Source organism: Pan paniscus, chromosome 10, assembly GCF_029289425.2.
Source record: "Pan paniscus chromosome 10, NHGRI_mPanPan1-v2.0_pri, whole genome shotgun sequence".
NCBI classification, from domain to species: domain Eukaryota; kingdom Metazoa; phylum Chordata; class Mammalia; order Primates; family Hominidae; genus Pan; species Pan paniscus.
In genome coordinates, this window is record NC_073259.2 from 111,866,868 (window position 1) to 111,894,544 (window position 27,677).

The window sequence follows — 27,677 nt, forward strand, 5'->3', positions numbered from 1 at the left end:
TAAGTCTGTTGGGAATGGTACAATCTGGAGGTCAACTGAGCCATTTCAAAAGCCTTAAAATGAATGAACAACATTCACCTGGCAATTTCACTTATCCTAAGAAAATGAGACATGTGCACAAAAATGTATTAATTATATTTAATATACATGTTACTTACAAAATACATGAAAAGTCTTTTGTTTTAACTTTTAGGTTCAGGGGTACATGTGCAGGTTTGTTATATAGGTAAATTCATGTCATGGGGGTTTGTTGTAGATATTTCATTACCCATGTACTAAGCCCTAGTACCCTATCCATTAGTTATTTTTCCTGATCCTCTCCCTTCTCCCACCCTCCACCCTCCAGTAGATCCCAGAGTCTATTGTTCACCTCTATATGTCCATGAGTCCCCATCATTTAGCTTCCACTTGTGAGAACATGCAGTATTTGGCTTCCTGTTCCTGCGTTAGTTTGCTAAGGATAATGGCCTCCAGCTCCATCCATGTTTCACAGCAAGATGTGATCTTGCTGGAAAGATTATTTGTAACTGTCCATACTAAAATAGATTCATTCATTACCGACCCCCCCCCAAAAAAAATGTGTTGAGGGACTCCAACTATCCCTTGTACCTTAAGAAAGGCCACACAGCATGGTGGCCAAGAGCACAGACTCTGGACCCAGGCTGCCTGGGTCTGAATTCTAGCCCAGGCAATTATTTGCTGTGTGACCTTGGGCAAGTTACTTAACACCTCTGGCACTAATAATAGTACCTACTTCATATAGTTATTTTGAGGATTGAATGAGTTAAACAAAACCCTTATAACAGTGCCTGTCCCATAGCAAGACTCAATATTTGCTAGTCGCTATTAGTAATATTATTACCATCATCACCACCACCTCCTCTCCATCCTGAAACACCATTAAAGTGACAGTAAAAACAGTCAAAGGAAATGAGAGCAAAGACATCAATAGACAAGACATTTCCACAAGACACTGGAAGACAAACACTGGATGCAAAGAAGGTATCTTGACTTAACACTGATAACAGAGGCCTGCAAGGGTATACCCATGACAAGAACTGATTCCCCACCACAAGCTGCAGAAAGGCTCAGCACAAGGAGGCACCAGGAGGCTACTGGAGGATATACTCAAGCAAAGTGAGGGAGTAAAGCCAGAGAGAGGAAGAGAAGGGAATTTGAAACAGGGAAAGTAGCAAAGGGAAGTCCCAAGACAAGCAACCAAACCAGATCAGACCAGGAGGGGAGAGTCAATTTTTTTTTTAAAAAGTGACAGATTATTGAAAACATTTGAATTATTGGAAAATAAATACATGCCTAACATTTGTAATGGACTATTTGGAAAAAATCAGAGATACCTACACAGAAAACTAGGCAAACAAAAACTGAGATTATTGTTAAAATCTAAGAAAAACAAAATATTGTACAAGAAAGAAAATAATCTCACGGCACTACCTGGCTTAAGAGTGACCCAGCTGGGTGCAGTGGCTCACGCCTATAATCCCAGCACTTTGGGAGACTGAGGCGGGCAGATCACCTGAAATCAGGAGTTCAAGACCAGCCTGGCCAACATGGTGAAACCCTGTCTCTTCTAAAAATACAAAACTAGCCAGGCGTGGTGGCACATGCCTGTAATCCCAGCTCTTTGGGAGGCTAAAGCAAGAGAATCACTTGAACCTGGGAGGCAGAGGTTGCAGTGAGCCGAGATCTCGCCACTGCACTCCAGCCTGGGCAACAAGAGGGAGACTCCATCTCAATAACAAAAAAAAAAAAAAAAAAAAGTGAACCAGGCAAGACCTTCTGAGTCATAATGTAAACAGTGACCAGTACAACCACCAAAAACTGCGATCTGAATGAGATGAGAGGAATGAGACTGGAGAAGTGGGAGGAGGTGCCAGAAAGCTAAGTCCTTATCTACCACAGCAGGGACAATGTCCAGAATTCATAAATTAGGAAATAGAAGAATGAGCACATTACTTAAAAAATCTGAAGACTTTAAAGGTTTTAGGGGCAGAGGGGAGCACAGAAGATTACTGCTGACCCCTGTGACATCTTTAATCCTGTTTGACTGTGTGACTCTATCCATGTTTCACTTTGATTTTAAAAATAAATAAGCATTAATTTTAACAAACAGTTTGTGAGAGAAGAATGTAAGCTAAGACATACTTTTAAGTATAAGCTGTGCACCTAAATACAAATCACACTCCTAAATCCCCTCCCAAATTGGAGAATAAAAAAAGGCCAAGTCCTCCATTTTAAAAGTTACAAAGATGGCCGGGCGTGGTGACTCATGCCTGTAATCCCAGCACTTTGGAAGCCTGAGGCAGGCAGATCACTTGAGGTCAGGAGTTCAAGACCAGCCTGGCTAATATGGTAAAACCCTGTCTCTACTAAAAATATAAAAATTAGCCAGGCATGGTGGCATGTGCCTGTAGTCCCAGCTAATCAGGAGGCTGAGGCAGGAGAATCACTTGAATCTGGGAGGCAGAGGCTGCAGTGAGCCTAGATTGTGCCATTGCACTCCAGCCTGGGCATCACAGCGAGACTCCACCTCAAAAAAAAAAAAAAAAAAAAAAAAAGTCTCAATATCCAAACCACCCAAATACCATGGTGGGAAGGAGAACCCTATTCCCTCACCCCCATAGCCCTCCTGCTCCAAGTCTCCTCATCAGGACCCTCCCTCAGCTTGCCAGCCAGCATCTCTGGAAAACCAGTCCTTCCTCCAGTCCTCCAGACTGCTCCCGACCTCTGAGCACATTTCTATCATCACCTCTGTCACTCTGAACTGCAGTCAAGTTTACTTACATGACTTCCCACCCACACTCTGAGCTCCTTGAGGACATCAATGCACACCAAGCCCTTAGCACCTGGCATGGTAGCAGGCCTCAACAAATGCTCTTGAGTAAGTGAGTGAATGAATGAATCATATTCACACGGCAGCCCTCTTCATCATTAAACAGTCAGAGGGTCCTGAAACCCAAAGCACCTGGTTACTTCACGTAAATTAAATGTATCTCCTCTTACTCTTACCTGTAGACAGTTCCCAGCTGGATATAATGAAAAGCATCGATCTTCATTAATACTGCCTTTAAAAACATAAACATATGCACATGTAAATAATGTACGACTATTTGCATATTACATGAGCCATCCAGGTGTCATCATATATCCTATCAACATTAGGCTGCCCTAACAAGGAAGCACACTGTATATTCCTGAAAGGGTTGCTTGTTAATTAATGTGCTGTACAGCTCTTTAAAGAAATGGCCTATCCGCAAAAGACAGGGGAAAAAAATAGATATGGCAACTGGTTCCTCCTCCAAACACCAAAATGACTACTAGAAATAAACAGTACCTCCTAAATAGCTAAATGCATTTATGCTTTTCTAATCTTTCTCTTCCAGAAGATTCTATCCAAATATATGTGAATAAATTTGGTTCTGCAGTCCCAAATAACATAATTTAAAACTAATTTGCCCGTTCAGTAAAGAAAAGTACCAACAGTACATTTCATTTCCAAACATCATTAAACCACAGAAAAACAGGAGAAGTAAACCTACCCGCTGTACATCATAATGAAGTCCACGAATTGCAAAATTTGGGTCATACTCATACTTCCTGATTTCTGCTGGATACTAAGAAAGAAGAAAGGAACTGGTTTTAGCCAACAATGTGCCAAGTGCAGGATCCTGTCCAGATCTGGCCCTTGTACAAAGGCTGAGGTAGTTGATACACCAGTGGGAGGTTGGGGTCAGAAGGGGCAGACCACAGCTTGTCCCTCTGCTTCCAATCCAAGCGCCTCCTAGCAAGCACGCTGGCCAGAGCCTTCCATCCTGCCCTGCGCCCTGTCCATCTGCCCAAGCACAGGCTGGGCCTCATTCTCTCCCCTGCCAACTTCTCTCAACTCTCTCCTCTCTTTCCCTCCCCTACCTGTGTCCCTAGACTCCCAGATCCCTAAGACCCCAGGAACACATCGGCTTCAATCTCCACCCATCGCTCCCTCCTTTTATCTTCAAGGCTGCTGCAGAGAGGCTGGAATGTTCCCCCTAATACTGGAAGCACAGCTTTACCCAAATTCATTGTCAACCATCCATTCAACTCATTTGTGAGCACCTTGATGTGGCAGGCCCCTGGACGGCCCCAGGTTTCATGGAGAGCCTTAAGGTGAAAACTTCTCAGAGTGGAGCCTCTCCATAGAGCTTTCATTGCTTCTCTCATCTGGATAGCTGGCCACTGCCCACCCTCCAGCTGGGCAACCCCACGGCTGTCAGACACAGCATTCCCCACACTAGGCCTAGGGAGGCCCTTCCTTGGCACATGGATTACGGTTACCATCCAGCACTCTGTCTCAGAACAGTTGTGAAGGCAGCAGATATGGTTTGGCTCTATGTCCCCAGCCAAGTCTCATCTTGAATTGCAGTTCCCATAATTCCCACATGTTGTGGGAGGAACCTGGTGGGAGACAACTGAATGATGGGGGCGGCTTCCCCCATACTCACGAGATCTGATGGTTTTATAAGAGGAAACCTCTTCACTTGGTTCTCATTCTCTCTCTTGCCTGCTGCCAATGTAAGATGTGCCTTTCACCTTCTGTCATGATTGTGAGGCCTCCCCAGCCACATGGAACTGTGAGTCCATTAAACCTCTTTTTCTCTATAAATTACCCGGCCTTGGGTATGTCTTTATCAGCAGCATGAAAACGAAACTAATACAGCAGCCCAGTTCCCCTGGTATTTCCTGTTATCAAGCCATTCCTCACACTATGCAAAATTGCTGGCTCCTCCTTATCTACTGCACCAGGTATCCAAGTCCTTACTTCTCTCCCTAAATCTCAGAATTAGGACACAAGCTACCCTGTGGATGGCACTGATCTGTGGGCACCATTTCTGCTGCTACTACACGGCAGGCCCTACCATCCCCATTTTATTCAGAGGGACATCAGAGGTTCTGAATGAAACAAGCTAGGGTATGGTGGGCAGAGAATCAGGCTGGGGCCTTCTCCCCTGCTCTCCCCACTGCCCCTCTGCCCTCGGAGCACAGACCTGCAGGACAGAACATCTATTTCTGAGTCTAGAGAGGCAACATCACTAGGACCTTCCAACTGTGATGCAAGTTGCTTAAGTTAAAACCCAGACAACTATTAAGTGCCCAGGAAACCTCCTTCCATGGCTGAGCCGCTAATATTTCATAGCCAGGGTTCCATTTGTACAAAAACATTTCCTGGGACCAGCAGGCTGACCCGCATGTGGCAATTTTTCAAGTCAAGCTGCACAAAGCACTAACTCAAATGTCACATTTGGGATCATTTATCCACCACCTGCCATGTGTGCCAAGAAATCACCAAACTGACATTTCCATTCATGGGCGTTTCCAAGAATTGAGAACCCTGTGTATGGGCCTGCATTTTTGCAGACATACTTGACAAGCTGACAGAACTCAACGCTTGGCACCCTGGATCTGCTTACTGAAGGGGGGCCAAGGGACTTCAGCAGCTCTGCAATCTCCTGTTAAACTCATGACTGATGGATAATAAGAGGGCAGACAGGAGAGAAATATTTTAATATGTCACTGAGAGCGGTGCCTTCACTGAGCATATGCTATGTGCCACACACTAGACACTTTCTATGACTTTCTTTATCTTTATCCCTCACTACACCAGCATGAAGGAAGCAGGCATCTCAAGCCTATTTTACTATTGAATAATCTGAAGATCAGGGGCAAGGAATTTGCCCAAGGTCACACAGCTAGATAGTGGTTGAGCCAGTATTTGAACCCAGGTCTGTGCCACACCCAAGTCCACCCCTAACCACCACATAATCAATTCTGAACCAACTCTGAGCCACTATATACTGGACACTCATCGCCTCCCTGTGACAGCAGCACCTGCCACCTCAGAGGGGTTCAACAAGTTTGCTGAAAGCATTTGCAGTTACGAGTGGAGCACCAACTATTTTAGTTGATTGCTGGCACTTAAATAAGAGAGTGTTTACTGCTGAAAAGTCTGGTGGTTCTTTCTTTGAATGAGGCTTATCTGGGCTCCCCAGCAGGACATGCCCTCCACACACTCACATTCCGCTTGCCTCTCACTCTCAATGTTATTCTTGGGGAGCCACTCCTGAGAAATACACAATGTTTATCTGGTCCAAAGACCACAGTGAGTGACTATATGAGTCCGTTCTCACGCTGCTGATAAACACATACCTGAAACTGGGTAATTTATAAAGGAAAGAGGTTTAATGGACTCAGTGTTCCACATGGCTGGGGAGACCTCACAATCATGGAGGAAAGTCACATCTTACATGGCAGCAGGCAAGAGAGCTTGTGCAGGAGAACTCGGCTTTATAACACCATTAGATTTCTTGAGACTTATTCACTATTGTGAGAACAGCACAGGAAAAACCCACCCCCATGATTCAATTGCCTCCCACCAGGTCCCTCCCATGACATGTGGGGATTATGAGAGCTACAATTCAAGATGAGATTTGGGTGGGGACACAGCCAAACCATATCAATGATCTTGAAAACTGACAGACACAGCTGGAAAAGCCCCAACAGGACGATGTCATAATGAAGAATACAGGTTCCGGGGCTGAGAGACCAGGCATCAAATCCTGGTCCTGCTATGTGCTAGCTGGGTGATCCTGGGCAAGGTCGTCTGTCCCTCTAAGCCTTGGTTTTCTCATCTACAAAGAAAAGATAACAAGAATCCTATCCTTTTGGAATTGCAAAGGATTCAGCCCAAAAATGCGTGTGGCAAGTCAGGGCAGTGCCTGGCACATGGCAAGTGCTCAATAAAATTGAGTGGCTTCGCTGGATTGAGAACTGGTGGCCTGGGGTTTTAGGTCCACCCTACTAGCCCCTGCTACTCTCCTGTATGACTTTAGGTAAGTCTTCTCCAAGGCCTCTTCTAGTCGAACCATTTTGACTAGGGTGATTTCTGTGCTCTACTCCTGCCCCTAAATTGTAATCTCCCCATACAACCAGCCTAGTCAAAAACATCCTCGTGATTGGCCCATTTCCAACACACACACACACAGCATCAGTAGAACACCTGTTAACAGTGACATCCAGCCCAAGAACCAGAGCTGCTCACAGCAGCCAGTTGGTTACAGTCCTCTCCAACGGTCTCAGCTAGATTTTCAGGACTTTTCGTAGTTTAGAAACTTTTCACCACCCAAGGGGGAAAAAATAAAAAGACTCACCCAAGGTGAAGTATTATGGAGATAACTGGTATCCCTAAAAGCAGTCAGAAATATAAAAGATAAAGCCCTTGACTTAGGGTTTTTATTAAAATTCTAATTTAGGCCCAGTCTGGTTTCCTTTAGTACCTTGACTTTGTTCTAATCCCAGTTAAAATCTGGGCAAATTCCTGTGTGCTGATAAAGAGCAAAGTGTCCCCCTGAAAATGCTACAGAAACGTCCCTATAGCTTCAAGCAAAGTTAATACCAAAATGCAGCAGCGAACCCAGGACTTCTCCATGTGTGCCTATTTCCTACAGTCCTGGGTAATTACAGCTCTCAGATACAGCTAGTAACCTCTGCGTTACAACACTGCTGTGGGTTCCTGAGGTCCAGAGGCCTATAAACATACCTGCTTTCCAGAGGTCTCAGTTTAATATTTAAAGTAGCCTAAATTACGCATCTAATTAGAGGCAACGCAGAAGGGAACAAAAACTAAGCTCTCTGAAATCCACACAAAACACAATGCTAGAGTAAAATGACCTCATCAGGACGCTGGCCCCACATGAAGCACAACTCTCTCACTTACCTGCAGAACTCACGGATGCAGATGTCAAATGTTTACTGAGTACCTACTTTGTGCCAGGGCCTGGGAATACAGCAATGAACAAAACTGACAAAAGTGTCTGCCCCTGCAAAGTTCCCATTCTACCTGGGGAGGTAGACCATACACAAACACACACACAGAATATAACGCCTTGGAGTGTATGTTCTAAAAGAAAATGCAATACAAGCATTCTCAAATCTGCGGGTGGGCGGGGGCGGGGAAGCAAGCCGGGAGCAAGCCTCATCTGGGGGAAGAAAGAGTGCTCCAAAGCAGAAGTAGGAAAGGGTTTGGAGGTTCAAGGAGCAGGAGGGGAGGAGAGGAGACGGCTGGAGGAGGCTGGGGAGGCCCTCACTATGATGGGATGAAAACCACACTTCACCCGTGGTCTTCCTCCCCCAAACCCATAACCCAGGCTAATCATAAGGAAAACGCACATAGCACCTAACTGGCATGCTTTGAAACTGTCAGGGTCATTTAAAAAAGCAAGGAAAGTCAGAGAAGCTGTCAACGCCAAGAGGCGCCTGAGAGACATGACAACTAACTGCAATGTGGTATCCTGCAGGGGATCCTGGAGCAGGAAATGGACATTCGATAAAAACCAAAAATATGTGAAGGAAGTATGGACTTCAGTGAATAATAATGTATCAAGATTGGTTCTTTAGTTGTAACAAATGTACCTTAGTCAAGTGTTAACACTGGAGGAAACTGGGCATTGGGTGTATACATACAGGAACTCAGTATTTGCAACCTTTCCGTAAGCCTAAAACTATCCTAAAAGTCTATTTAAAGGAAAAAGAGAGCATAGCATTTGCTGAGAGATCAGACATGGACACGGAGTGCAAGGGGTCACAGCCAATGCTTTGGATATGAACAATCAGGTGATCAATGGTGCCAACTAAAGAGACGAAATGCTGACTAAGGTGTGAAGCTGGGAGATGAAATCAAGAGCTCTCTACCCCTCCCTTTCTATTCCTTGGTGGACAAATAAAATCAAAATATAGACAGTTATTACTCAATTTTTTTTAAAATTTCCATTTTTGTAAAAATTGCTTATTTTTTAAAAAGGGTAATTACGAAGAAGCTGGAAGCTTTTATGTTTGCTTTTTGGAGAGATGCTAAATTGCAAATTTACTGTTCTATGACTGTGCGTCTCAAAAGCGATGTCTTTCCATTTCTACAACTACACAAAGTGCATCGGTCTTGGCTGCAAAAATGGCCCTGAACTCAGTGCATCTTCAAAGAATTATTTTGTTTAATCAGAAGAAGAGAAAAATTTGCGTAAGCATAACTGACTCTACTAATATGCCTGATATAATTAGTATTATAACTATAGTTTTATCAAAGCAACAAACAGACATAATGAGAATGAAATTTCAATGATCTTAAATCTAGAGGCTTTTCAAATAATAGTGATTGCAGCTTTTATTTTATCCATCTATTTCATCTCTCTTCCCCTCAAATTTCATAAACTTTTTATGTTCACAAATTTTTTATTTTCATGAATATTTTATTTGCATCTGAACAAAAAAAACCATAGGATGGAATGGTGTTAGTAACCCCATAAGAGACGCGACATGGAGTCGAAGAGAGAATAGAGTCCTTTGGAAACAGACAGACCTGAGTTCAAATCCTGGTTCTGTCTCCTACTGGCCTGTGGCCTTGATCTAGTAGCTTAATTTTTTGAACCTCAGTTTCCTCAGCTGTAAACAGAGACAACATGTGTGTGCAGGGTTGTTGTACAGATTAGAAACAATAGTATTAGTATTAATAAATAGCTAACATTTATTGAGTGTTTTCTATGTGCCATCTACTTTACATTTATTAATTCATTTACCACAGTGACTGTGAGGAAAGCACTGTTACTATGCCCATTTTACAGGGGAGAAAACTGAGGTCCAGAGGAATTGAGTGAGTCAATCAAGATTATGTAGGAACTAAGTGATAAAGGCAGAATTTGAACCCCAGCAGTGAGGCCTTAGAACCTGTGCTTTCAGCACCTAGTGGACAATCAATGAACACTGCCACTGGGATCATGGCTTGCTTTTTATAAATGACATCAAAGTCACAGAAAACACTGCAGCTGACCTGGAACTGAAATGCCAGCACCAATGCAACACCCCTTTGGATCCACCTTTTAGGGGGTAGTGAACAGATGGCATGGGGTGGCAGACAGGAACCAAGGTCAGAACCACCTCGTTCTTAGTTGGCTTTCATCTCATGATCCAGGCAAAGGACCGCAGTTTAGATGGAAGAGAGTAGTCCCTTGAACAAACGAGACCTGCTGCTGGATGCCAAGTGGCCAGGTGGTTTTACATCTAGTAAAGTGGCCATAACTAAAGAAAGCAGGCTGCTGGCATAGTGGCAGAAGGGAAGCTTCTTTTTGGCAAATGCCATGACTGCATTTTGGATATGGACAAAATGAGCTGCTTAAATCCACAGATAACCAAGAGCTGAGGGAGATCAGAAAATATGCTGAATCTAATGGTTAGGATCCAAAACTAAGGAGAACTTTGGCTGCATTAATAAAAGTATGGCATCCAGAACCAGGGAGGTGATGGTCTCCTTCTATTCCACTCTAGCCAGACCCCACCTGGGGTAACATCTTCAAGGCCTCACATTTGAGAGAAACAAACCAGAGCACACACAAAGGAAGATGACTAGGACGATGAAAAGAAAAGAGGACAAATGAGAACAGTTAAAAGAGCTAAGAACAATCAACTTGGGAAAAGTCTTAGAGGGCGTAATGGCTGGTCTATACAACACTAGCCCATTATATGTCTGGTACTCGAATGGTTAAATATAAAATAGTAGTTTGCATAATTTGGGTTTAGAAGTTACTCATACCCACCCTCAGCCCTCCTTTGCTGCCAACTCCTTCAAGATTTGGCTGAAATATCACCTTCTTCTTTGCTTCCCCAATTCCCTAAGGCAGAGAAAGTTGTTCTAACCATCACAGTCAGACACACTCAATGTCTAAGGAGACCTCCACTAGGAGGCTGCATAACTGATCTACCCACGTGACCGACGACCCCACTGGGCTGTTGGTTCTCCACGGGCAATGCCTGTCTCCTACTCATCTTTATCTTCCCAGCTTGTATTGCAGGGCTTGGCACAAGGAGGCTTAAGAAACATGTGAAGCAGTAAATCAAGGAAGAAAAGAGGTCAATGGTAACAGCTGTATGAAGGCAAAATTGTTCAACCCATGGAAGAACTTCCCAAAAATCAGAACCACCTCCTATGTCAACATGCACCTGTCTGAGATGGAGAGCTGAGCTGTACTTCCAGGGAGGGGTCTCAAAGGGTACGGGCCCACAAGACTTCTGAGGACACTTCTTATCCTGCTTCCTGAAATGTGTACTCAAATCAGACTACAGAAAAAAATGATAGGGTTGCATATTTTCTTTTTTTCCTTCCTCATTAAAAACTCTCAACAATACTACGTATCAGAAGAAAGACATTCAAATATGCTGTACTCAGCAATTCAAATTGGTGTTGAAGGTAAAACATCTCCTATCATTTGAGGAATTCCTCCTAACCAGAATTCAACAGGCAGGCTGCCAATTCATCAAGCTCCAGGAGACACCGTGTCATTCTGTGAAAGACGAGAGTGTAAATATCTACAGCCAAATCTCCACTAATGCGCATCTTGGGAAGGTCTTTTGCCAAAAGATATCTAAAGACTTTTTTTAGAAAAACTATCATCTTCCAGATAAGAGTTACTTGGAAGGGAACAAAATCTACTTATTCATTTAGCAACAATTTATTAAATGACTTCTCTGTGGCAGACTTGGGGTCATGTCAGCTCAAGGCTGTTCTAAGAGGAAAAGAGGAGGGAGAAGCCTGAAATGTCCCTGTGATCTTACCCGGTGTTCATTGATGAGAAGGTCCCGTGCAGCATTAAATATCAGCGTGTGGAGGTGCTTTGAATAAAACACCAAGGTGTAATCATAATCGAAGCCATAGATTTCAATGTCTGACAGGCTCATTTCATTGTTTGAGAAAATGGCATCTGGATTCAACAAGTTGCTCATAATGGAAGGAACCAATTCTGGAAATAAAGAAAAAAAATACATTATACTACATAATAAATAAGGGTTAGTATGATTTCTAAAGAAAAAAATGAGTAAACTAGACTATAAAAGAGATTTGCTTCACCTTGAAAACATGCTGGTGAAGGAAGCCAGCCACAAAAGACCACACGTTGCATGATCCTATTCATATGAAATGTCCAGAAATGACAAATCCATAGGCACAGAAAGGAGATTCATGGTTGCCTAGGACCGCTCACTGCTAATGGGCACAGAATTTCTTTTTGTGGTGATGAAAATGTTCTAAAATTGATGGTGGTGATGGTTTTGGGGGATTGAGATAAGGTCTCGCTCTGTTAACCAGACTGGAGTGCAGTGGCACAATCACAGCTCACTGCAGCCTCAATCTCTAGGGCTCAAGCAATCCACCCAACTCAGCTTCCTGAGTTGCTGGGACTACAGGCACACACCATCACACCCTACTAATTTTTGTAATTTTTGTAGAGACAGGGTCTCCCTGTGTTGCCAAGGCTGGTCTCAAACTCCTGGGCTCAAGCAACCCACCCACCTCAGCCTCCCAAAGTACTGGGATTACAGGCATGCACCTCTGTACCTGGCCAATGGTGATGGTTGAACACCTCTTGTGAATGTACTAAAAACCACTGAATGGGAGACTTTAAAAGGGTGAATTGTATGGTATATAAATTATTCCTCAATAAAAGAACATTTGCTACCGAAAAGAACATTTGCTTCAACATCACAAAAAAGATTTGTTTAAAAAATACATTTGCAGATTTTAGAAAGTAAAAGTATAGTTAACAAAATCTAAATATCATACATCATCTCACCACCCAGAAAAAAACTACTGACATTTTATGTATTTGCTGCCAACATTTTTCTATGTATATATTTTACATAGCTAACCTCACACTATATTTACAGGTTTGCATTGAGCTCACTAAATTTAATATTCAATCATGATCCTACACTTCTTGAGAACAAACTATTACATGAGACTTTGATATATATTGGTGTGCCATAATCAACCTACTACAGGTTGAGCATCCCTTATCCAAAACATTTGGGAACAGAACCATTTTGGATATAGGATTTTTTCATATTTTGGAATATCTGCATTATACCTACCAATCGTGGCTCCCTAATCAAAAAGTCCGAAATTCAAAATGCTCCAATGAGTGATTGGACCATCATGTCAGCATGCAAAAGTTTGAGATTTTGGAGCATTGTGGATTTTAGATTTTCAGATCAGGTATGTCCAACCTGTACTCTATGTTACACATTTAAGTTTTTTCCTACTTAATAAAAATAACACTGCAATGAGCACCTTCATGTGTTAATCTTCGCCTTTCAGATGATTTCCTTCAGATGGGTTTGTAGACGTGTGACTACCTTCTACCATCAGGGTCCACTGGATGTTAGGTTTGGGTTTCTTTTTTGAGCAGTTCTAACTATTTGTAAGGACTGCTACTTCATGATTTCTATTTTTTTCTTGGAAGCCTTTCAAAAATTCATTCTACTTTACAATTTCCATGAGTCCACTGGACCCTTTTAAAAAATCTAAGATGTGATAGAGGATGTTGGTGATCTTATTTTTCCAGTATGCTGAAATGCTTTATTATTAGAATTATTTCATCATTACCTCTCAATTATTGCCACCTATGATTTTTTAAAAGACTAAATTAAGAAAGCAGGAGAATAAGAAATTACTTAAGATAGTGCAGTAGTGAAATAAGTCATCACTATGACATCATCCTTCAGTTCTCATGGCACTGCGCAAAGAACTGCATCACTTTCAAGAAGGTATAAAAGAAGTTTGAAGATACCATCTTTGCAGTCTTTTTTCTTTTTTTTTTTTTTTTTTTTTTGCTTTCATGGAACACTGTTGAGAAATCAGTTTTTCATTTTCCATCCATAACAGCAAAAAGAAAAAAAAAAAAAGAAAGCTAACAGGGCAAGACATCTCACAGTTATCAGATGTGCCAGGAGGTGAATGCAGAGAGAGACAGCAGTTCTCTAGGCCTAATAATGATGGAGAAACTGATCATAAGGGTGACATCTCAGATGACGAGGCCTCCATGACCATATCCTAGATGAAATTCAGGATCAAAGACTGAGCAATATATTTCAAAAGACAAAAAAATGTGATATTCTCATCAGATTAATCATTTAACAGGACAAACACAATCATCCAATTTTTTATGACAAAAGACTATCCTATTTTGCTAAAATTATATATGACAGTTTTTTTTTTCACCTTTTATGATGTTTATGCACCAAAATTTTCTTGAAATGACTCAAAGGCAGACAAATGCTGAAGGCAGGTGACTTTTTGGAGATAGGTACATGTACATAAAACCTGAACTGTCCATATTTTACTACTTTTCACATTACTAAGGACAACCACCTGACTCTATTATAACAGCTAATATTTATTAAGCACTTACCATGTACCACATGCTATCAAGAAGACTTTACATTCTCTCATTTAATCCTTCCCACAACCTTAGAAAGCAAATACTACTTTATCCCCATTTCACAAACGAAGACACTAGAGACGCATGGAAATTACTTTATTTGCTAAGGATACACCAGCACCAAATGGCAGGGCTGGGATTTGAACCTGGGAAGTTTGGCTCCAGAATCTATGTTCTTAACTCCCTTTCAGGTGCATTTTTTCCTAAAATAAAAGAAAGTCAATCCATCATTTCTGAGCTTCCCCTTTCCTTTCTACTCACTTCTTTCTGACTATGAATGGCACATAATATACTCATTCACTCTAAAAAGCCACCTGAAACGTTCAAGAAGCATTCCTCTTGCATAGTAACAGCTCCAGTCACGGCACTGAGGCCCCAGGCAGGGACCAACCCAGCCACAGTGAGGTATTCTGAGCATTTCACAAGGCTCCTTAACAGCTTTGAGATCTGAATCCCTCTCAAAACCTAACAGAAGCTACGGAATCCTCTCCATGCATGTGCAGATTTTGCAGAAAATTTCATGGGATTCATCCCCTAAAGCCTATTCATGGCTCCCAATTAAGTTCCCACACTGCATCTAGTTTATTAAAACCAAGCCTTTATATCCCTACACAGAATTTCCAGGTCATTATGAAGGCGCATGTATGAACCAATAAATTAATTTCACTCACACTGACAATCTAGATGTGACTGAGCCTACTGAAAACCCAAACAGTCGATTCACTGACAGTTCCATTTCTTTATTGGTTTTTCTTTCATCAAAATCAATGAGATAACAACCATGGCTTTTTTTTTTTTTTTTTAATGAAGTCTCGCTCTGTCACCCAGGCCAGAGTGCAGTGGTACAATGCCAGCTCACTGCAACCTCCACCTCCCAAGTTCAAGCAATTCTCCTGCCTCTGCCTCCCAAGTAGCTGAGATTACAGGTGTGTGCCACCACGCCTGGCTAATTTTTGTATTTTTAGTAAAGACAGGGTTTCACCATGTTGGCCAGGCTAGTCTCAAACTCCTGACCTCAGGTGATCCGCCTGCCTCCATCTCCCAAAGTGTTGGGGTTACCGGCTTGAGCCACTGCACCCAGCCACAACAACCATGGCTTTCATTTTTATTTTGCCAATAAGACATATCTGTTGCAGACATTTAAGAAACTTAGAGGCAGGTAGTTCACAAGAACTGGTTCTAGGGAAGAGGAGAAGCTGGCAGACCTAAGCTCTTTGATATCTAATACCGAAGATCCTCTGGCCTTATATAAATCAATGGGCCATTGCTGATGATATTTTCTGAATATGACCACATGGCATCGTCCATATGATGCAAGTGAAGGGGAATCGCTTACAGAATGACCAAAAGCTCCACTTTCACAAATGACCTTTCCAAAGGAGGTTCAAACAGCCTGCTTAATTAGAAGTTTATATTTAGAAATGGTGTTGGCAAGAAAGTCTCCCTCCCTTCCTGCTACCTCAGAAGACTATGTGAAGCCCTCAAGGAAAAACTACTATGATAAAAAAATCGTGACTGGTCAGCACATCTCCAAAAGCTGCATGGGAATTCCCCTGTGGGAGTGAAAGCCTGAGACACGTACATCACATGACACCATCACCTGAAAGCCTGGATGTTTAAAGTGTCATCCTTGAACACGAGGAGCAGCATCTTAAAGGGATCTTGGCACCCCGTGCAAACTTTAGGAAGCAAAGTTAAGAACAAACATGAATAATTACAAAGCAAAAGAAAAGAACGCCAACCACTCACAAAAACAGAAACAGTCTGGCTAAACTTTAGACTCTAAAGTATAAACTGAATGCCTCTTGACTAGTCACTTATGCACTTTCTCAAAGGAGAAACAAGAGTGGGTACCAACTTAGAAAGTGAATTCCTTTGTACATAGTGGATGATGACAGCAAGACTATAAATCAGTACAAAGAAATGGAGAGACAGCTCTGTTGCTGTGGCCACAGCTTGAGCAAAACTCAGTTCCAACGCAAGCCACTCTGAGCTGGGAGCTGTGCACCCTCCAGCACACAGTGTGGCAAGCTGGGAGGCCCCTGGCACTTCCAGTTTTCAGCAGCTTCCAGCTTTTCGTCTGCTTATCCCACAGAGCACTGGGAAATGTGGTGAAAAACCTATAGGAAAAACTGGTAAGCTTTCTGTTTTGGTTCTGGTTTTTTGTGTTTTTTATTGTGGCAAAATATACATTACATAAAGTTTACCATGTTAACCATTGCTAAGAGTGCAATTCAGTGGTATTAAGCACATTCACCTTGTGCAACCATCACCACCATCCAGCTCCAGAATTCTTTTCTTCTTGCAAAACTGAAACTGTACCCATTAAACAACTCCTCATTCACCCCAGCTTTCCCGGCAACTACCGCTCCACTTTCTGTCTCTATGAATCTGACTATTCTAGGAACCTCATAGAAGTGGAGTCATATGGTCTTTGTCTTTTTGCATAATGACCTCAAGGTTCATCCATGGTGTAGCATATGTCAGCCTCTCCTTCCTAAGGCTGTACAGTCCATTGCAGACATAAACCACCTTTTGTTTATCCATTTGTCAATCAACAGGCCATTGGGTTGCTTCTACCTTCTGGCTGTTATGAATAATGCTGCTATGAACATACAAGTATCTGTTCAAATCCTCGTTTTCAATCTTTTTGGGTGCATACCTAAAAGGGGAATTCTTGAATCATATGGTAATCCTATTTTTCATTGTTTTAGGAACTGCCCTACTGTTTTCCATAGTGGCTGCTCCATTTTGTTTTGCTTTTTTAAGGCCATCACAGAAAAATACCATTTCTTGTCTAAATTTTATCATTACTGTTGAGAGAGAGAGAATATGAAAGAAGGCAGAACCTCATTCTGGTACAGAAGTCAGACACTTTCCACTTATTCAAGGAAACATTTTTAAGCTGTGTAAAGATGTGAGCTTGGAAAGTACAATTTTTGCCAAGTACTTTGTCTTCTTTAATGCTCAGAAATGCTAAATGACTCTCCCTTAGTACAGGCCTAGAGCTGTCACAGAGCAGTGTGTGGAGACAACACCAAGCAGAAATTCATGGCCTGATTGATGTCAATGAATATTTATTCTTAATGTTTTAAAAAATATGATGTGCCTGTCACTCAGGCCTTAGGCACACAGTACTGGAGAGCTCTAAAAGTTTACCAAATGCATTACTTGCTCTCATCGTTATCCCAGGAACCAGTCAGATAAAGACAGGAGGGTGCAAAGGATGGATCTGACAAACCGAGGTCCCAAAGGCTGCCTGTGGTAAGCGATGGCTGTGGGCACTGGGTGTCTGGGCCCCTCCAGTGTGGCTGTGCCATCTCATACTTGCTCCCATCCAGTTGGCTCCACTTTCCAGACACATGGGGAGAATCATAATCCTCCCTCCACTTCTCACTCCTGACTCTGGCCAGCTCTGGTCGCAACAGATCACAGGCAGAAGAGACATGTGTCACTTCTAGAGCTGGGCACACTCCCTTCTCCTACCGTGCCTATTATGGAGATATGATACAGACACTACAACATGAAGTGGAGGCTGGAAGGCTAAGCCACCACGTGGAGCTGACTGCCCTGCAGAGTTGTGGGGGTCCCCCAGTAGACTCTGCATGAGTGAGAAATAGGCTTTGTTATAGCTGTCTGTAATAAGCCACTGGGATTTTGGTGTTGCTTGTCACTGCAGCATAACCTAGCCTAACCTCACTGATATACCTTCAATACCATGATTTTGTTGGGAAACCTCTCCTCCCCAACATTCAAACTATATGGTCCCATGGGGTTCCACTCCTGACTCCAGAAGGAGGGCATGTAACCCAGGCCTGGCCTAACAGAGCACCTGAATTCCCTTAAGAATGCTGACTAGTTTGAGGCAGACATGGGATCCCCTCCAGCCAATCATCATACTTTCTCTACAGCCAAAGTGAACCAATAAGTCCAATCAGGTCAATTTCTGGATTTGTAAGGGAATTTCAGGGAAGAGGCACTCTTTTCTTCCAAAGGTAGATTTAAGAGAACATAAATCTGGAGATGTGAGGGGCCACTGCTAGGAACCTGGAAACGATGTCAATGGGAAAGAGTTAAGTTTTCTATTGCTTACATCCGAAGGAATTCTAAAAAAGTTTATTTTAAGAAAATTCAGCCACTCAAACTTCTGATGATAAATTTTTAACTTTTTAACCTGGTTATCAAAGGCATTCCCAATGTATACTTTAATCCATTTCTCCAATCTTAAATTCTCCTTCCCATGCCCTACTTTCAACAAGATGGGTCATCCACTGCTCTGTGTTCTCCAACATATGCTGTAGCTGAATACTGACCAGAGTTACATCTGCCTGGAATATTCTGTCTCTGTCTAATGTCTATGCATAAACACCAATCAGCTATGTGAAAAGAATGTCAAGTAAGACTTTCCTTCAAATTATGCTATAAAACAAAACACCATGTGAGTCAGAGTTTAAAAATTTTAAACATTAAAAAGGTAGAAAAAGAAACGTGAGTCAGAGTTTAAAATTTTTGAACATTAAAAACAAGAATATATACCATTTATTTCATCTCTGAATAAAACATAACTTTCCAAATGTTAAAAAAAAGCAACAGAATAAATCACGAAGAAAACTATTGACAGATTTGCAACATAAGATTTTTTAACACCTATGCATCTAAAAATATGAAAACAACAATTTGGGGAAAGAGGTGAGTATACTAGACCAAAAAATTGAAAAGACAAACAGCAATGGTCTAGTATTCTTAATATTTTAAAAATCCATACAAAAGGAAATTAAATAGCTGGTAAACTAAATGTTCAACCACTCGAATTACCAAAAAAAAGCAAATTAAAACAAGTAAACACAGTTAACAGTAGGTGTCTCAACAGGTGGAAATGCAAATGTCTCTACTGTCTTTATTTCATTTACATGGTTTTCTATAATAAGCATGTGTTATTTGGCTAAGAAATAAAGTAAGAAGTCATTTTCCTCTTGTCAGATTGCAGCAGTGTTTCTGCTGCTAGTGGTAGTGCTATCTGTGTGTGTTGTTTTGGGGGTGTTCTATTCTTGTTTTGTCTGTAATAACGGAATCTGGTGCCAGGACCTGGGCAGCTTCACTCCTTGCTGTTTAAGAATATAAATCAGAACAAGCTTTCTAGAAAACAGCTTGGCAATATGTATCAAGAGTCTGTTAAAAATATTCATACCCTTTGACCCAGTAATTCCCTTTCCAGGAATCTATACTAAGGAAATAGAGATATAGGTAAAGATTTATATGCAAACATTTTGTTGCATTGATATTAATAAAGCAAAAACTGGGGGAAAACATGCTCCATTTGGAGGCCCAAACGTACATCTCAGATATTTGAACTCAGAAACCCAACTATGTTAGCAAGAATATGATCAGAGAAGGTGAGATACACTTGAAAATCCTTAAAAGTTCAATTGTATTGATAAAGCAAATCACAATCCCAGAGACACTAAGATGGCATTTTTCTTTAGTTATGATTTTTATTTTTGGTATATGTCCTAGATTTCAAGCTGTTTTTCTAAAAAAAAAAGAATATACACATCAGAAGTCCCTGAAGAAGAAATGGAAGAGGTGAAAAATTTCCTGGAGAATTTTAGAAGTTACAAAAAAAAAAAAAAAAACAGAGAAAAAGCCTCCATTCTCCGCTACCCTCCATGTACCACGAGGCTTTCTGTGAATCTCCCCAGTGCTCAGTCAACCAAAAAGTTAATCTAGTGGATAATAATTATGTGCATTTACTATATACCAGGCACTAAGAAGTACACGACCTCACTTAATGCAAGACACTATTACACCCATTTCACAGAGGAAAATGAAGATGAAATTAACAGCTCGAGGTCACATTTTAAATATCTATTTCTATGTTCCTAAATCAACAAAACAGAGCATTTTTTTGGTTTGTTTTCTGGGTTTTTTTTTAATTTGCTTTTCCCTAATTGGACCAAATCTCAACTTCTGTTTATATTTCATAATATTCATATACTTCAAGAATACTCCCAGATATTCCAAATACTTTAAGATTTCATATTTATTTAACATGGCTTCAAATTCTCCTTTAAAAGTTCACATGTAGATTGAAAACATCAAGGTTTCAAAATTTCTTTTAAAAGTATACCTATGGATTGGAAATGTGAAAATAAGCATAGGCATTTTTCGTTTCTACACTGAGGCAGTATTTACCCTTTCCATTATCTCCACTACAGGTGAACTCAAGGTCCTATATCCAAATTTTAAACTTTTAAACTTCACATCCGTAACTGCCAGTGAAAATGACAAGAAAAAGACACTCTAATTCAGGTGATTTATCTCCTAGTAACTTTCACCAAGTTCCAACTTCCTTCTGCCCAGTCAGGCTAGGCACAGGGCAGTAAAGTCAGTTCTGCTATTAATGGTTGAAACATGTGAACCTCTTCTGATATGCTAGGGAACAAGTTGATCATAATGCCATCTCACATTTGTTTATGTTTTGGTATGTTACACTTAGTGCCAACAAATGTTATTTGATATAGTTGTGTCCACTTAATATCCTTTCTGCTAATAATTCATTACAATAAAGGAAACAGTTGAATAGAAAGTGTGACTTTGAAGGCCAAGGTTGAGACGACAATTCTTAAGAGTGTGTAACTGTTAGACCTTAAAGAGATTTAAATTTTTACCCAGAAACTGTTTTCTCCAGTATCTCTAATAACCACTCTGTTTTAAGTCATTTTTACTTCTGCAATAGTCCAATGGCAGATGTTGAGACGAAACAAAATGCCCAAGGTATCCTTTCCACAGTGAAAGTGAACACTGATAGGGTTACCCGCCCAGCATGCTCCAATCCTTATGTAAGAAGTGACTCTTCTCCAGTTTCTTCTGGGATCTGCCCCTCCAGTCACAGCTGCTGGTCCAGGGCAGAACACCTGACTCACGCTGGGCCACTCCTGAGGTGGGTACCAGATTCAAGCCAGGCTAAACTGGAGTCCTTCTCTTATTTCTGTATTTTCACTTTATAGTTTTATTGAGGTGCAATATAATAAATTGTACATAAAGTATACAGTTTGATGGGGTTTGACATATGCTGCAGAGACATCTGTGATGCCATCAACACAATAAAGGCAATGAGCACCTAACACCCCCCTAGCCTTTCCTCACATTCCCTTAAATTCCAGCCCACCCTCCCTCCACCCCTGCCCAGCCCCAGGCCACTACTCATTTTCTTTTGGTAAGATTCCTTTGCATTTGCTAGAATTTTACATCAGTGAGATCATACAACCTGTAGTATCCTTGTAAATTGGTTTTCTCATTTACTAGATCCATAGGAAATCCTTTTCAATAAGCACTTACCATATCTACAATGTGCCAGACAGTGCACAGGGCGCCACATGGGGATTATAAATACAGAGCAATATCACAGGCAGTGGGGAAGACCAACAAACATCACACTGATGCAAGACAGAGGAACTTGGCATGGGGCTGGGCATGCCCCCCCGGGAAGAGGCAATTCAAGAGTCAGTTTTATTGTGTCTGATAATCTAAGAAGAAACATTCATTTTTCCATTAGTTTATATATTTTGCATCGTCTCCAAGGAGAAGCAATCCATGACAAATACAATTACTCATCTGACTAATTAATAATGCACATGACATTTATACTACTCCCACCAAAAGTTAAAATTATACCTCTTATTACCCTGTAAGTAATATCTGTATTTTGACTACTCCACAGAAATCCATCACACTTCTTGAAGTTACAAAAATAAAACTACATACAACTACATTTGAAATAAAATTAAATATAGTAATGGTTTAATGACAACCTAATCTTTAAAAAAAATCTTTAAAAAAATCAACAGAACTGATCAAAAAGAAAAGTACATTCAGCTTCAGGGGAAAAAGTCCTTAGAAAAAGAAAATTGTGCATGGCACAGTGGCTCACACTTGTAATCCCAACGCTTTGGGAGGCCAAGACAGAAGGATGGCTTGAAGCCAGGAGTTCAAGACCAGCCTGCAGAGCAAATCAAAACTCTGTCTCTACAAAAAAATTTTAAAAGTAGCCAGGCACAGGTAGCTAATTGGGAGGCTGAGATAGAAGGATCCCTTGAGCCCAGGAGTTCAAGGCTGCAATGAGCTTGACTGTGCCACTGCACTGTAGCCTAGGAAACAGAGCAAGACCCTATCGAAGAGAAGAGAGCCATGTCGAATGATCAAAAAATAGGCAAACTCAAAAATTTTTCATTAGAATATACAGGAAGTAGAAAAGAAATACGTATGCCTATATAAATGCCATCCACATGCTGTGCACCAGGTTCTTCTCATTCATCACCTCAATTAATGTCCCAAGAACTCCATGAAGTAAATACTACAATCCCTCATATGCAGATGGGGAAAATAAGGCTAAGCAGCAGCTGGCCCAAAGTCACACAGCCATTAAACATTACAAGGCAGGTCAAATGTTTGGCACAGTGCTTGGCTCAAAGTAGGTGCTTCGTAACTGTCAGTCCCTTCTTTTTTCTATTCATTCATTCAACAAATAAGTTTTCCTAGATCAGTAGTTACCAGCATAATCTGGGAAACCTCCCCAACCTCCTCTCCAGGGAATCTTTGAGATCAAAACTATTCTCATAGTAAGATGTGGCAGACAGAATAATGGCTCTCCAAAGATGTCCATGTCCTAATCCCTAGAACCTGTGAATATGTTACCTTACATGGCAAGGGAGAATTAAGGTTGCAGATGGATTAAGATTGGTATCAGCTGACTTTCAAATAAAGTTATTAGCCTGGATTATCCAGGTGGACCCAATGTAATCACAAGGGTCCTTAAGTGTGGAAAAGGAGGGCAGAAGATTCAGTGTGAGAGGGATGTGATTTGAGAAAGACTCAGAAAGCCATTGCTGGCTTTGAAAATGCAAGGGGCTACAAACAATGTGGGGAGCCTCTAGAAACTGAAAAGCTTAAGAAAACTGTCTCCCCCAGAACCTCCAGAAAGAAATGCAGTCCTGCAACACCTTGATTTTACCCCAGTGAGATCTATGTCAGACTTTTAACTTCCAGAACTATGAAGACAATATATTGTACTGTTGTCAATCACTAATTTGTGGTAATTTGTTACAGAAGCAATGAAAATTCAGAGACAATCTGCCTTTTTCACTCTCACCTCTTTTGCCAGAGGATACTGCAATAGACAGAATCAGATTTGAGAATCTATTAATCCAGACACCGCAGAACTTTGCACAAATATAAAACCATGACATTCTTCTAAATTTCTTTTATTTTGGATAATAGTCATTTTTCATAAATCGCATTTTATGAAAATTTATGTTGACAGTTAACAGACTGGTATTTTAAATGAATCAATAAATACATATGCCCAGGCGTGGTGGCTCATGCCTGTAATCCCAGCACTTTGGGAGGCCAAGGTAGGCGGATCACCTGAGGTCAGAAGTTCAAGACCAGCCTGGCCAACGTGGTGAAACCCTGTCTCTACTATAAATACAAAAAATTAGCTGGGTGTGGTAGAACACACCTGTAATCCCAGCTACTCGGGAAGCTGAGGCAGGAGAATTGCTTGAACCCAGGAGATGGAGGTTACAGTGAGCTGTGATCATGCCATTGCACTTCAGCCTGGGAGTCAGAGTCAGAATTTTAAATAAATTCAGCCTGGGAATTTATTTAAAAAATAAATTAATTAAATGAATCAATAAATACATATCTTAAAATTCTCTGGGTTTTAATTTCTAATACAATCACTATCAACATAAGGGCAGAATACATTATTTAAAAGTCTACTTGAGACTAATCTATAAACCGAAACTCTAGGATCTTCAATAATTTAAAGTGTATAAAAGAGTACTGAGGGCAAAACGTTTGAAAGGTCTGCTACCTTAGCTAAGGATTAATATTCACTAGTAGTGTTTCTCAAGTAGATTTTTCTGCTCGAATGAGAACAAAATATTACAGTCTATGCAGAGAGTTGCGTCTCTACATACAAATTAAAATTATATTCAGGTTTATACATCATTACCTTATCAATTAACTTATCATGAAACAGTTCCTCAAAACCCTAGTGAAGTGAAAAAGAGTTACTCAAATTAAGGACCAATCCTTTAAAGTATAAAAATTTCCTATAAAACCCAGCTTGATCAATCAGCTAGCCTCTCTTTCTCTCTGCATTCTCCTAGATATAACATGTAGTATTTGACTTTTAAAAAATAATAGAATTCTATCATTGTCTTCTAAGTACTTATTTGCAAAGAAGATTTTTTTAAAGCTTTTATTTTCCTTCTCTAAAATTACATCATGTCAATACAAGAAGGACAAAGTCAGGATTTGGCTGACCACAAACTGAACACGAATTAACTTTTAAAGTTACAGAAGTACAGTGTTTGTTCACCAAGGAAGAGCCAGTTGCTTCCCTCCACCATGAACCAGTCAGACCACACATGGTCAGGAACAAATGGTTCACTTTCAAAGGGATATTGACAAACTAGAGTGAAAGCAAAGTTGAGCTTCCAAAATGATCAAATCAAAGGCGAGTTGCAGTGATGATGCATGATCACCACCTTCATATTTAAGCAACTATCATATGGAAGGGGAATCAAAAGTACTCTCTGTGACTTAGCCATCCAAAATAAAATGGGCAGCCTTGTGATCACACAACAAGCTCAAACAGATGCCAGATGGCCACTAATAAAGTCTATGGAAAAAGGGATTCCTTCTTCCAGCAGAGGACTGAACTCTATGACCTCCAGAGGCCCCTCCACTGGCCAGAGTCTTAGGTTCTCCTATTTCAGGCATTTCTTTCCTATCTGAAAATGTGAAAGTTATGATGTGGCATGTTTCTCCTTTAAATCTTTTTACTACTTTCTTGTACGACCACAGGATCAACATCATATGCCTAAACTATGGGGAAGACTTTTAAAGAATATATCCTGCTATTTCTAAGACATAAAGAAAGGTCAAGATAATACAAAGAACACCCACATCCCTACCATCCAAGTGGGATATAAAATCCCTTCCACCCTCACCTGCAGGCTCCTCCTGCCTCTGACATTACCACTACCCAGATTTCGGTGTTTACCACTCTCTTGCATTTTTTCTTTTTGGAGACGGAGTCTCACTCTGTTGCCCAGGCTGGAGTGCAGTGGTGTGATCTCAGCTCACTGCAACACTCCGCCACACAGTTTCAAGTGATCCTCCTGCCTCGGCCTCCCAAGTAGCTGGGATTACAGGTATGCACCACCATGCCCGGTTAATTTTCGTATTTTTAGTAGAGACAGGGTTTCACCATGTTGGCCAGGCTGGTCTTGAACTCCTGGCCTCAAGTGATCTGCCCACTTTGGCCTTCCAAAGTGCTGGGATTACAAGCGTAAGCCACTGCACCCGGCCTCTCCTGCATTTCTCTAGACTTTTACCACATACATGTGTGTCCCTACAAGTAATCTATAGTATTTTTATGTGTTTTAAAACCTTTTGTAATTGGTATATGCCTGCAATACTTGCTTTTTCCTTTTTACTCAAAATTATTCTAGTGAGAGTCACCCATGTAGGTATATTTCTGTAGTTCTAGTTCAGCAGACAACACATGTTTTCTATAAAGGGTCAGTTAGTAAATATTTGGGGCTCTGCATATAGTCTGTTGCAACTGCTCAGCTCTGACATCCTAGCACAAAAGGAGAACCAGAAACAAATGGGTGTGGCTATGTTCCAATAAAACTTAACATACAAAAAGAGACATCAGGCTACAACTGGCCCATGAACTGTGGTTTGCAACCTTTCTTATAGTATGTATTTCCCTTTAATACCATTTCAATATTTGTTTGATATTAATAACTTGCTGGTTTTCTTTGGTTACCATTTACCCAAGATATCTTTTCCCATTCTATTAATCTCAACCTTTCTACATCTTTGTTTTGGAGTACATCTCTTATAAACAGCATCCAGCTGGAATGTTTCTTGTATCTGATCTGACGTTCTGTCTTTTAATCTGAGTTTATCATGATTATTAATATATTTGGAAATATTTCCCCCATCACATTCTATGCTATTTCTTGCTTTTTCTGTGTCTTTTACCTTTTCTCCTACCCACTTTTGGACTGATTTCAACACTGTCAATATTTGTTTAGATTTATTCACATCTCTACCAATTTCTTTTTTCTCCATTTTCACTTCCATCTAAGACCTTTGGGATTTTTTTTCCTGACACATATACATCCTTTAAAAGTTCCTCCTTTAGTGAGTTCCTTGATGGTAAAGCTCTTAGCTTTTAATCAGAAAAAAAAAAAAAAGGTCTCTTTACACTCTTTCTTAAATGATTGAGCTAGATACACAATTCTAAATTGACATTTTTCTCTCAGCACTTTGAGGTGATCTACTGTCTTGAATGGTCTGCTATCACTGTTCAAAACTCTATCAGTCTCCTAGTCCTTTGTAGTAATAATACCATCAATAATCGTGGTTGACATTTACAAGGAACTTACTACGCAATAGGCGCTATTTTAAAAACTCTACATACATTAACTCATTTAAACCTACCAATCCTCGGAGACAGGTATTATTGTTAGCCCCATTTTACATATAAGGAAACTGAGACACACAGACATCATTTGCCTAAGGTCACATGGCTTATAAATGGTGAAGTTAAGATTTGATCCCAGGTATGTTGCTCCATGGTCTATACTATTAACTACTATGCCTTTGGGTCTTTGTGGCTACTTTTATGATATTCTCTTTGTCTTTTGTATATATTACTTCTTATTCATACTGCTTGAGATTTGCTTTGCATTCTAAATCTGAGGATTCTGTCTTTCATTTGTTTTGGAAAACTCTCAGCAATTTTTCCTTTGAGTGTTTTCTCTCCCCCATTTCCCAATCTCTCCTGCTGGAACTCCAATTAGACATATGTTTGACTTCTCACGCTATCAGTCTGTCAACTGTTTTCATAATATCCATCTCTTTGATTATATTATAGTCTGGGTAATGTTCCCAGAGTTATCCCCCAGACCACTAATTCTTTTTTCTTCTTTTTCTAATCTGCCAATTAAAATCATTCCACTAAACTTTTAATTTTAAAGATTGAAACTTTAATTTCTAAAATTTCTATTTGGTTCTTTTTAAAACCTGTCTGATCATTTTAGTAGTTTCATATTCTTTGCTCACATTTTCCATTTCATCTCTTATTTCTCCAAAAGTTTCAAACACTCATAGATAGCACTACGTATATTCTTTACCTAAAAATTCCAATATCTTAAGTCCTATTCATATTAATTGTGCTGTCTGCTGATTCTGCTGGTTCTCCCTTATGGTGGCTTATTTGTGTATTTTTAAATTTTGGATTGTAAGCTCAGATCTAATCTTGAGAATCCTAGGAGGCCTGGGTTT

At 40.6% G+C, this 27,677-nt stretch overlaps 1 protein-coding gene across 1 annotated transcript in view; it reads right to left on the reverse strand.

Annotated features, from left to right (window-relative positions):
* The window catches only part of NT5DC3 (5'-nucleotidase domain containing 3), a 69,058-nt gene that overhangs the window by 31,135 nt on the left and 10,246 nt on the right, over window positions 1-27,677 (reverse strand). Inside the window, exons 2-4 of the mRNA XM_008958011.5 lie at window positions 11,647-11,831; window positions 3,558-3,632; window positions 3,028-3,083 (exon numbers count right to left, since the gene is read on the reverse strand). Of these exons, the coding sequence (XP_008956259.2) occupies window positions 3,028-3,083; window positions 3,558-3,632; window positions 11,647-11,831 (316 nt within the window). The remainder of the gene's footprint in view (window positions 1-3,027; window positions 3,084-3,557; window positions 3,633-11,646; window positions 11,832-27,677) is intronic.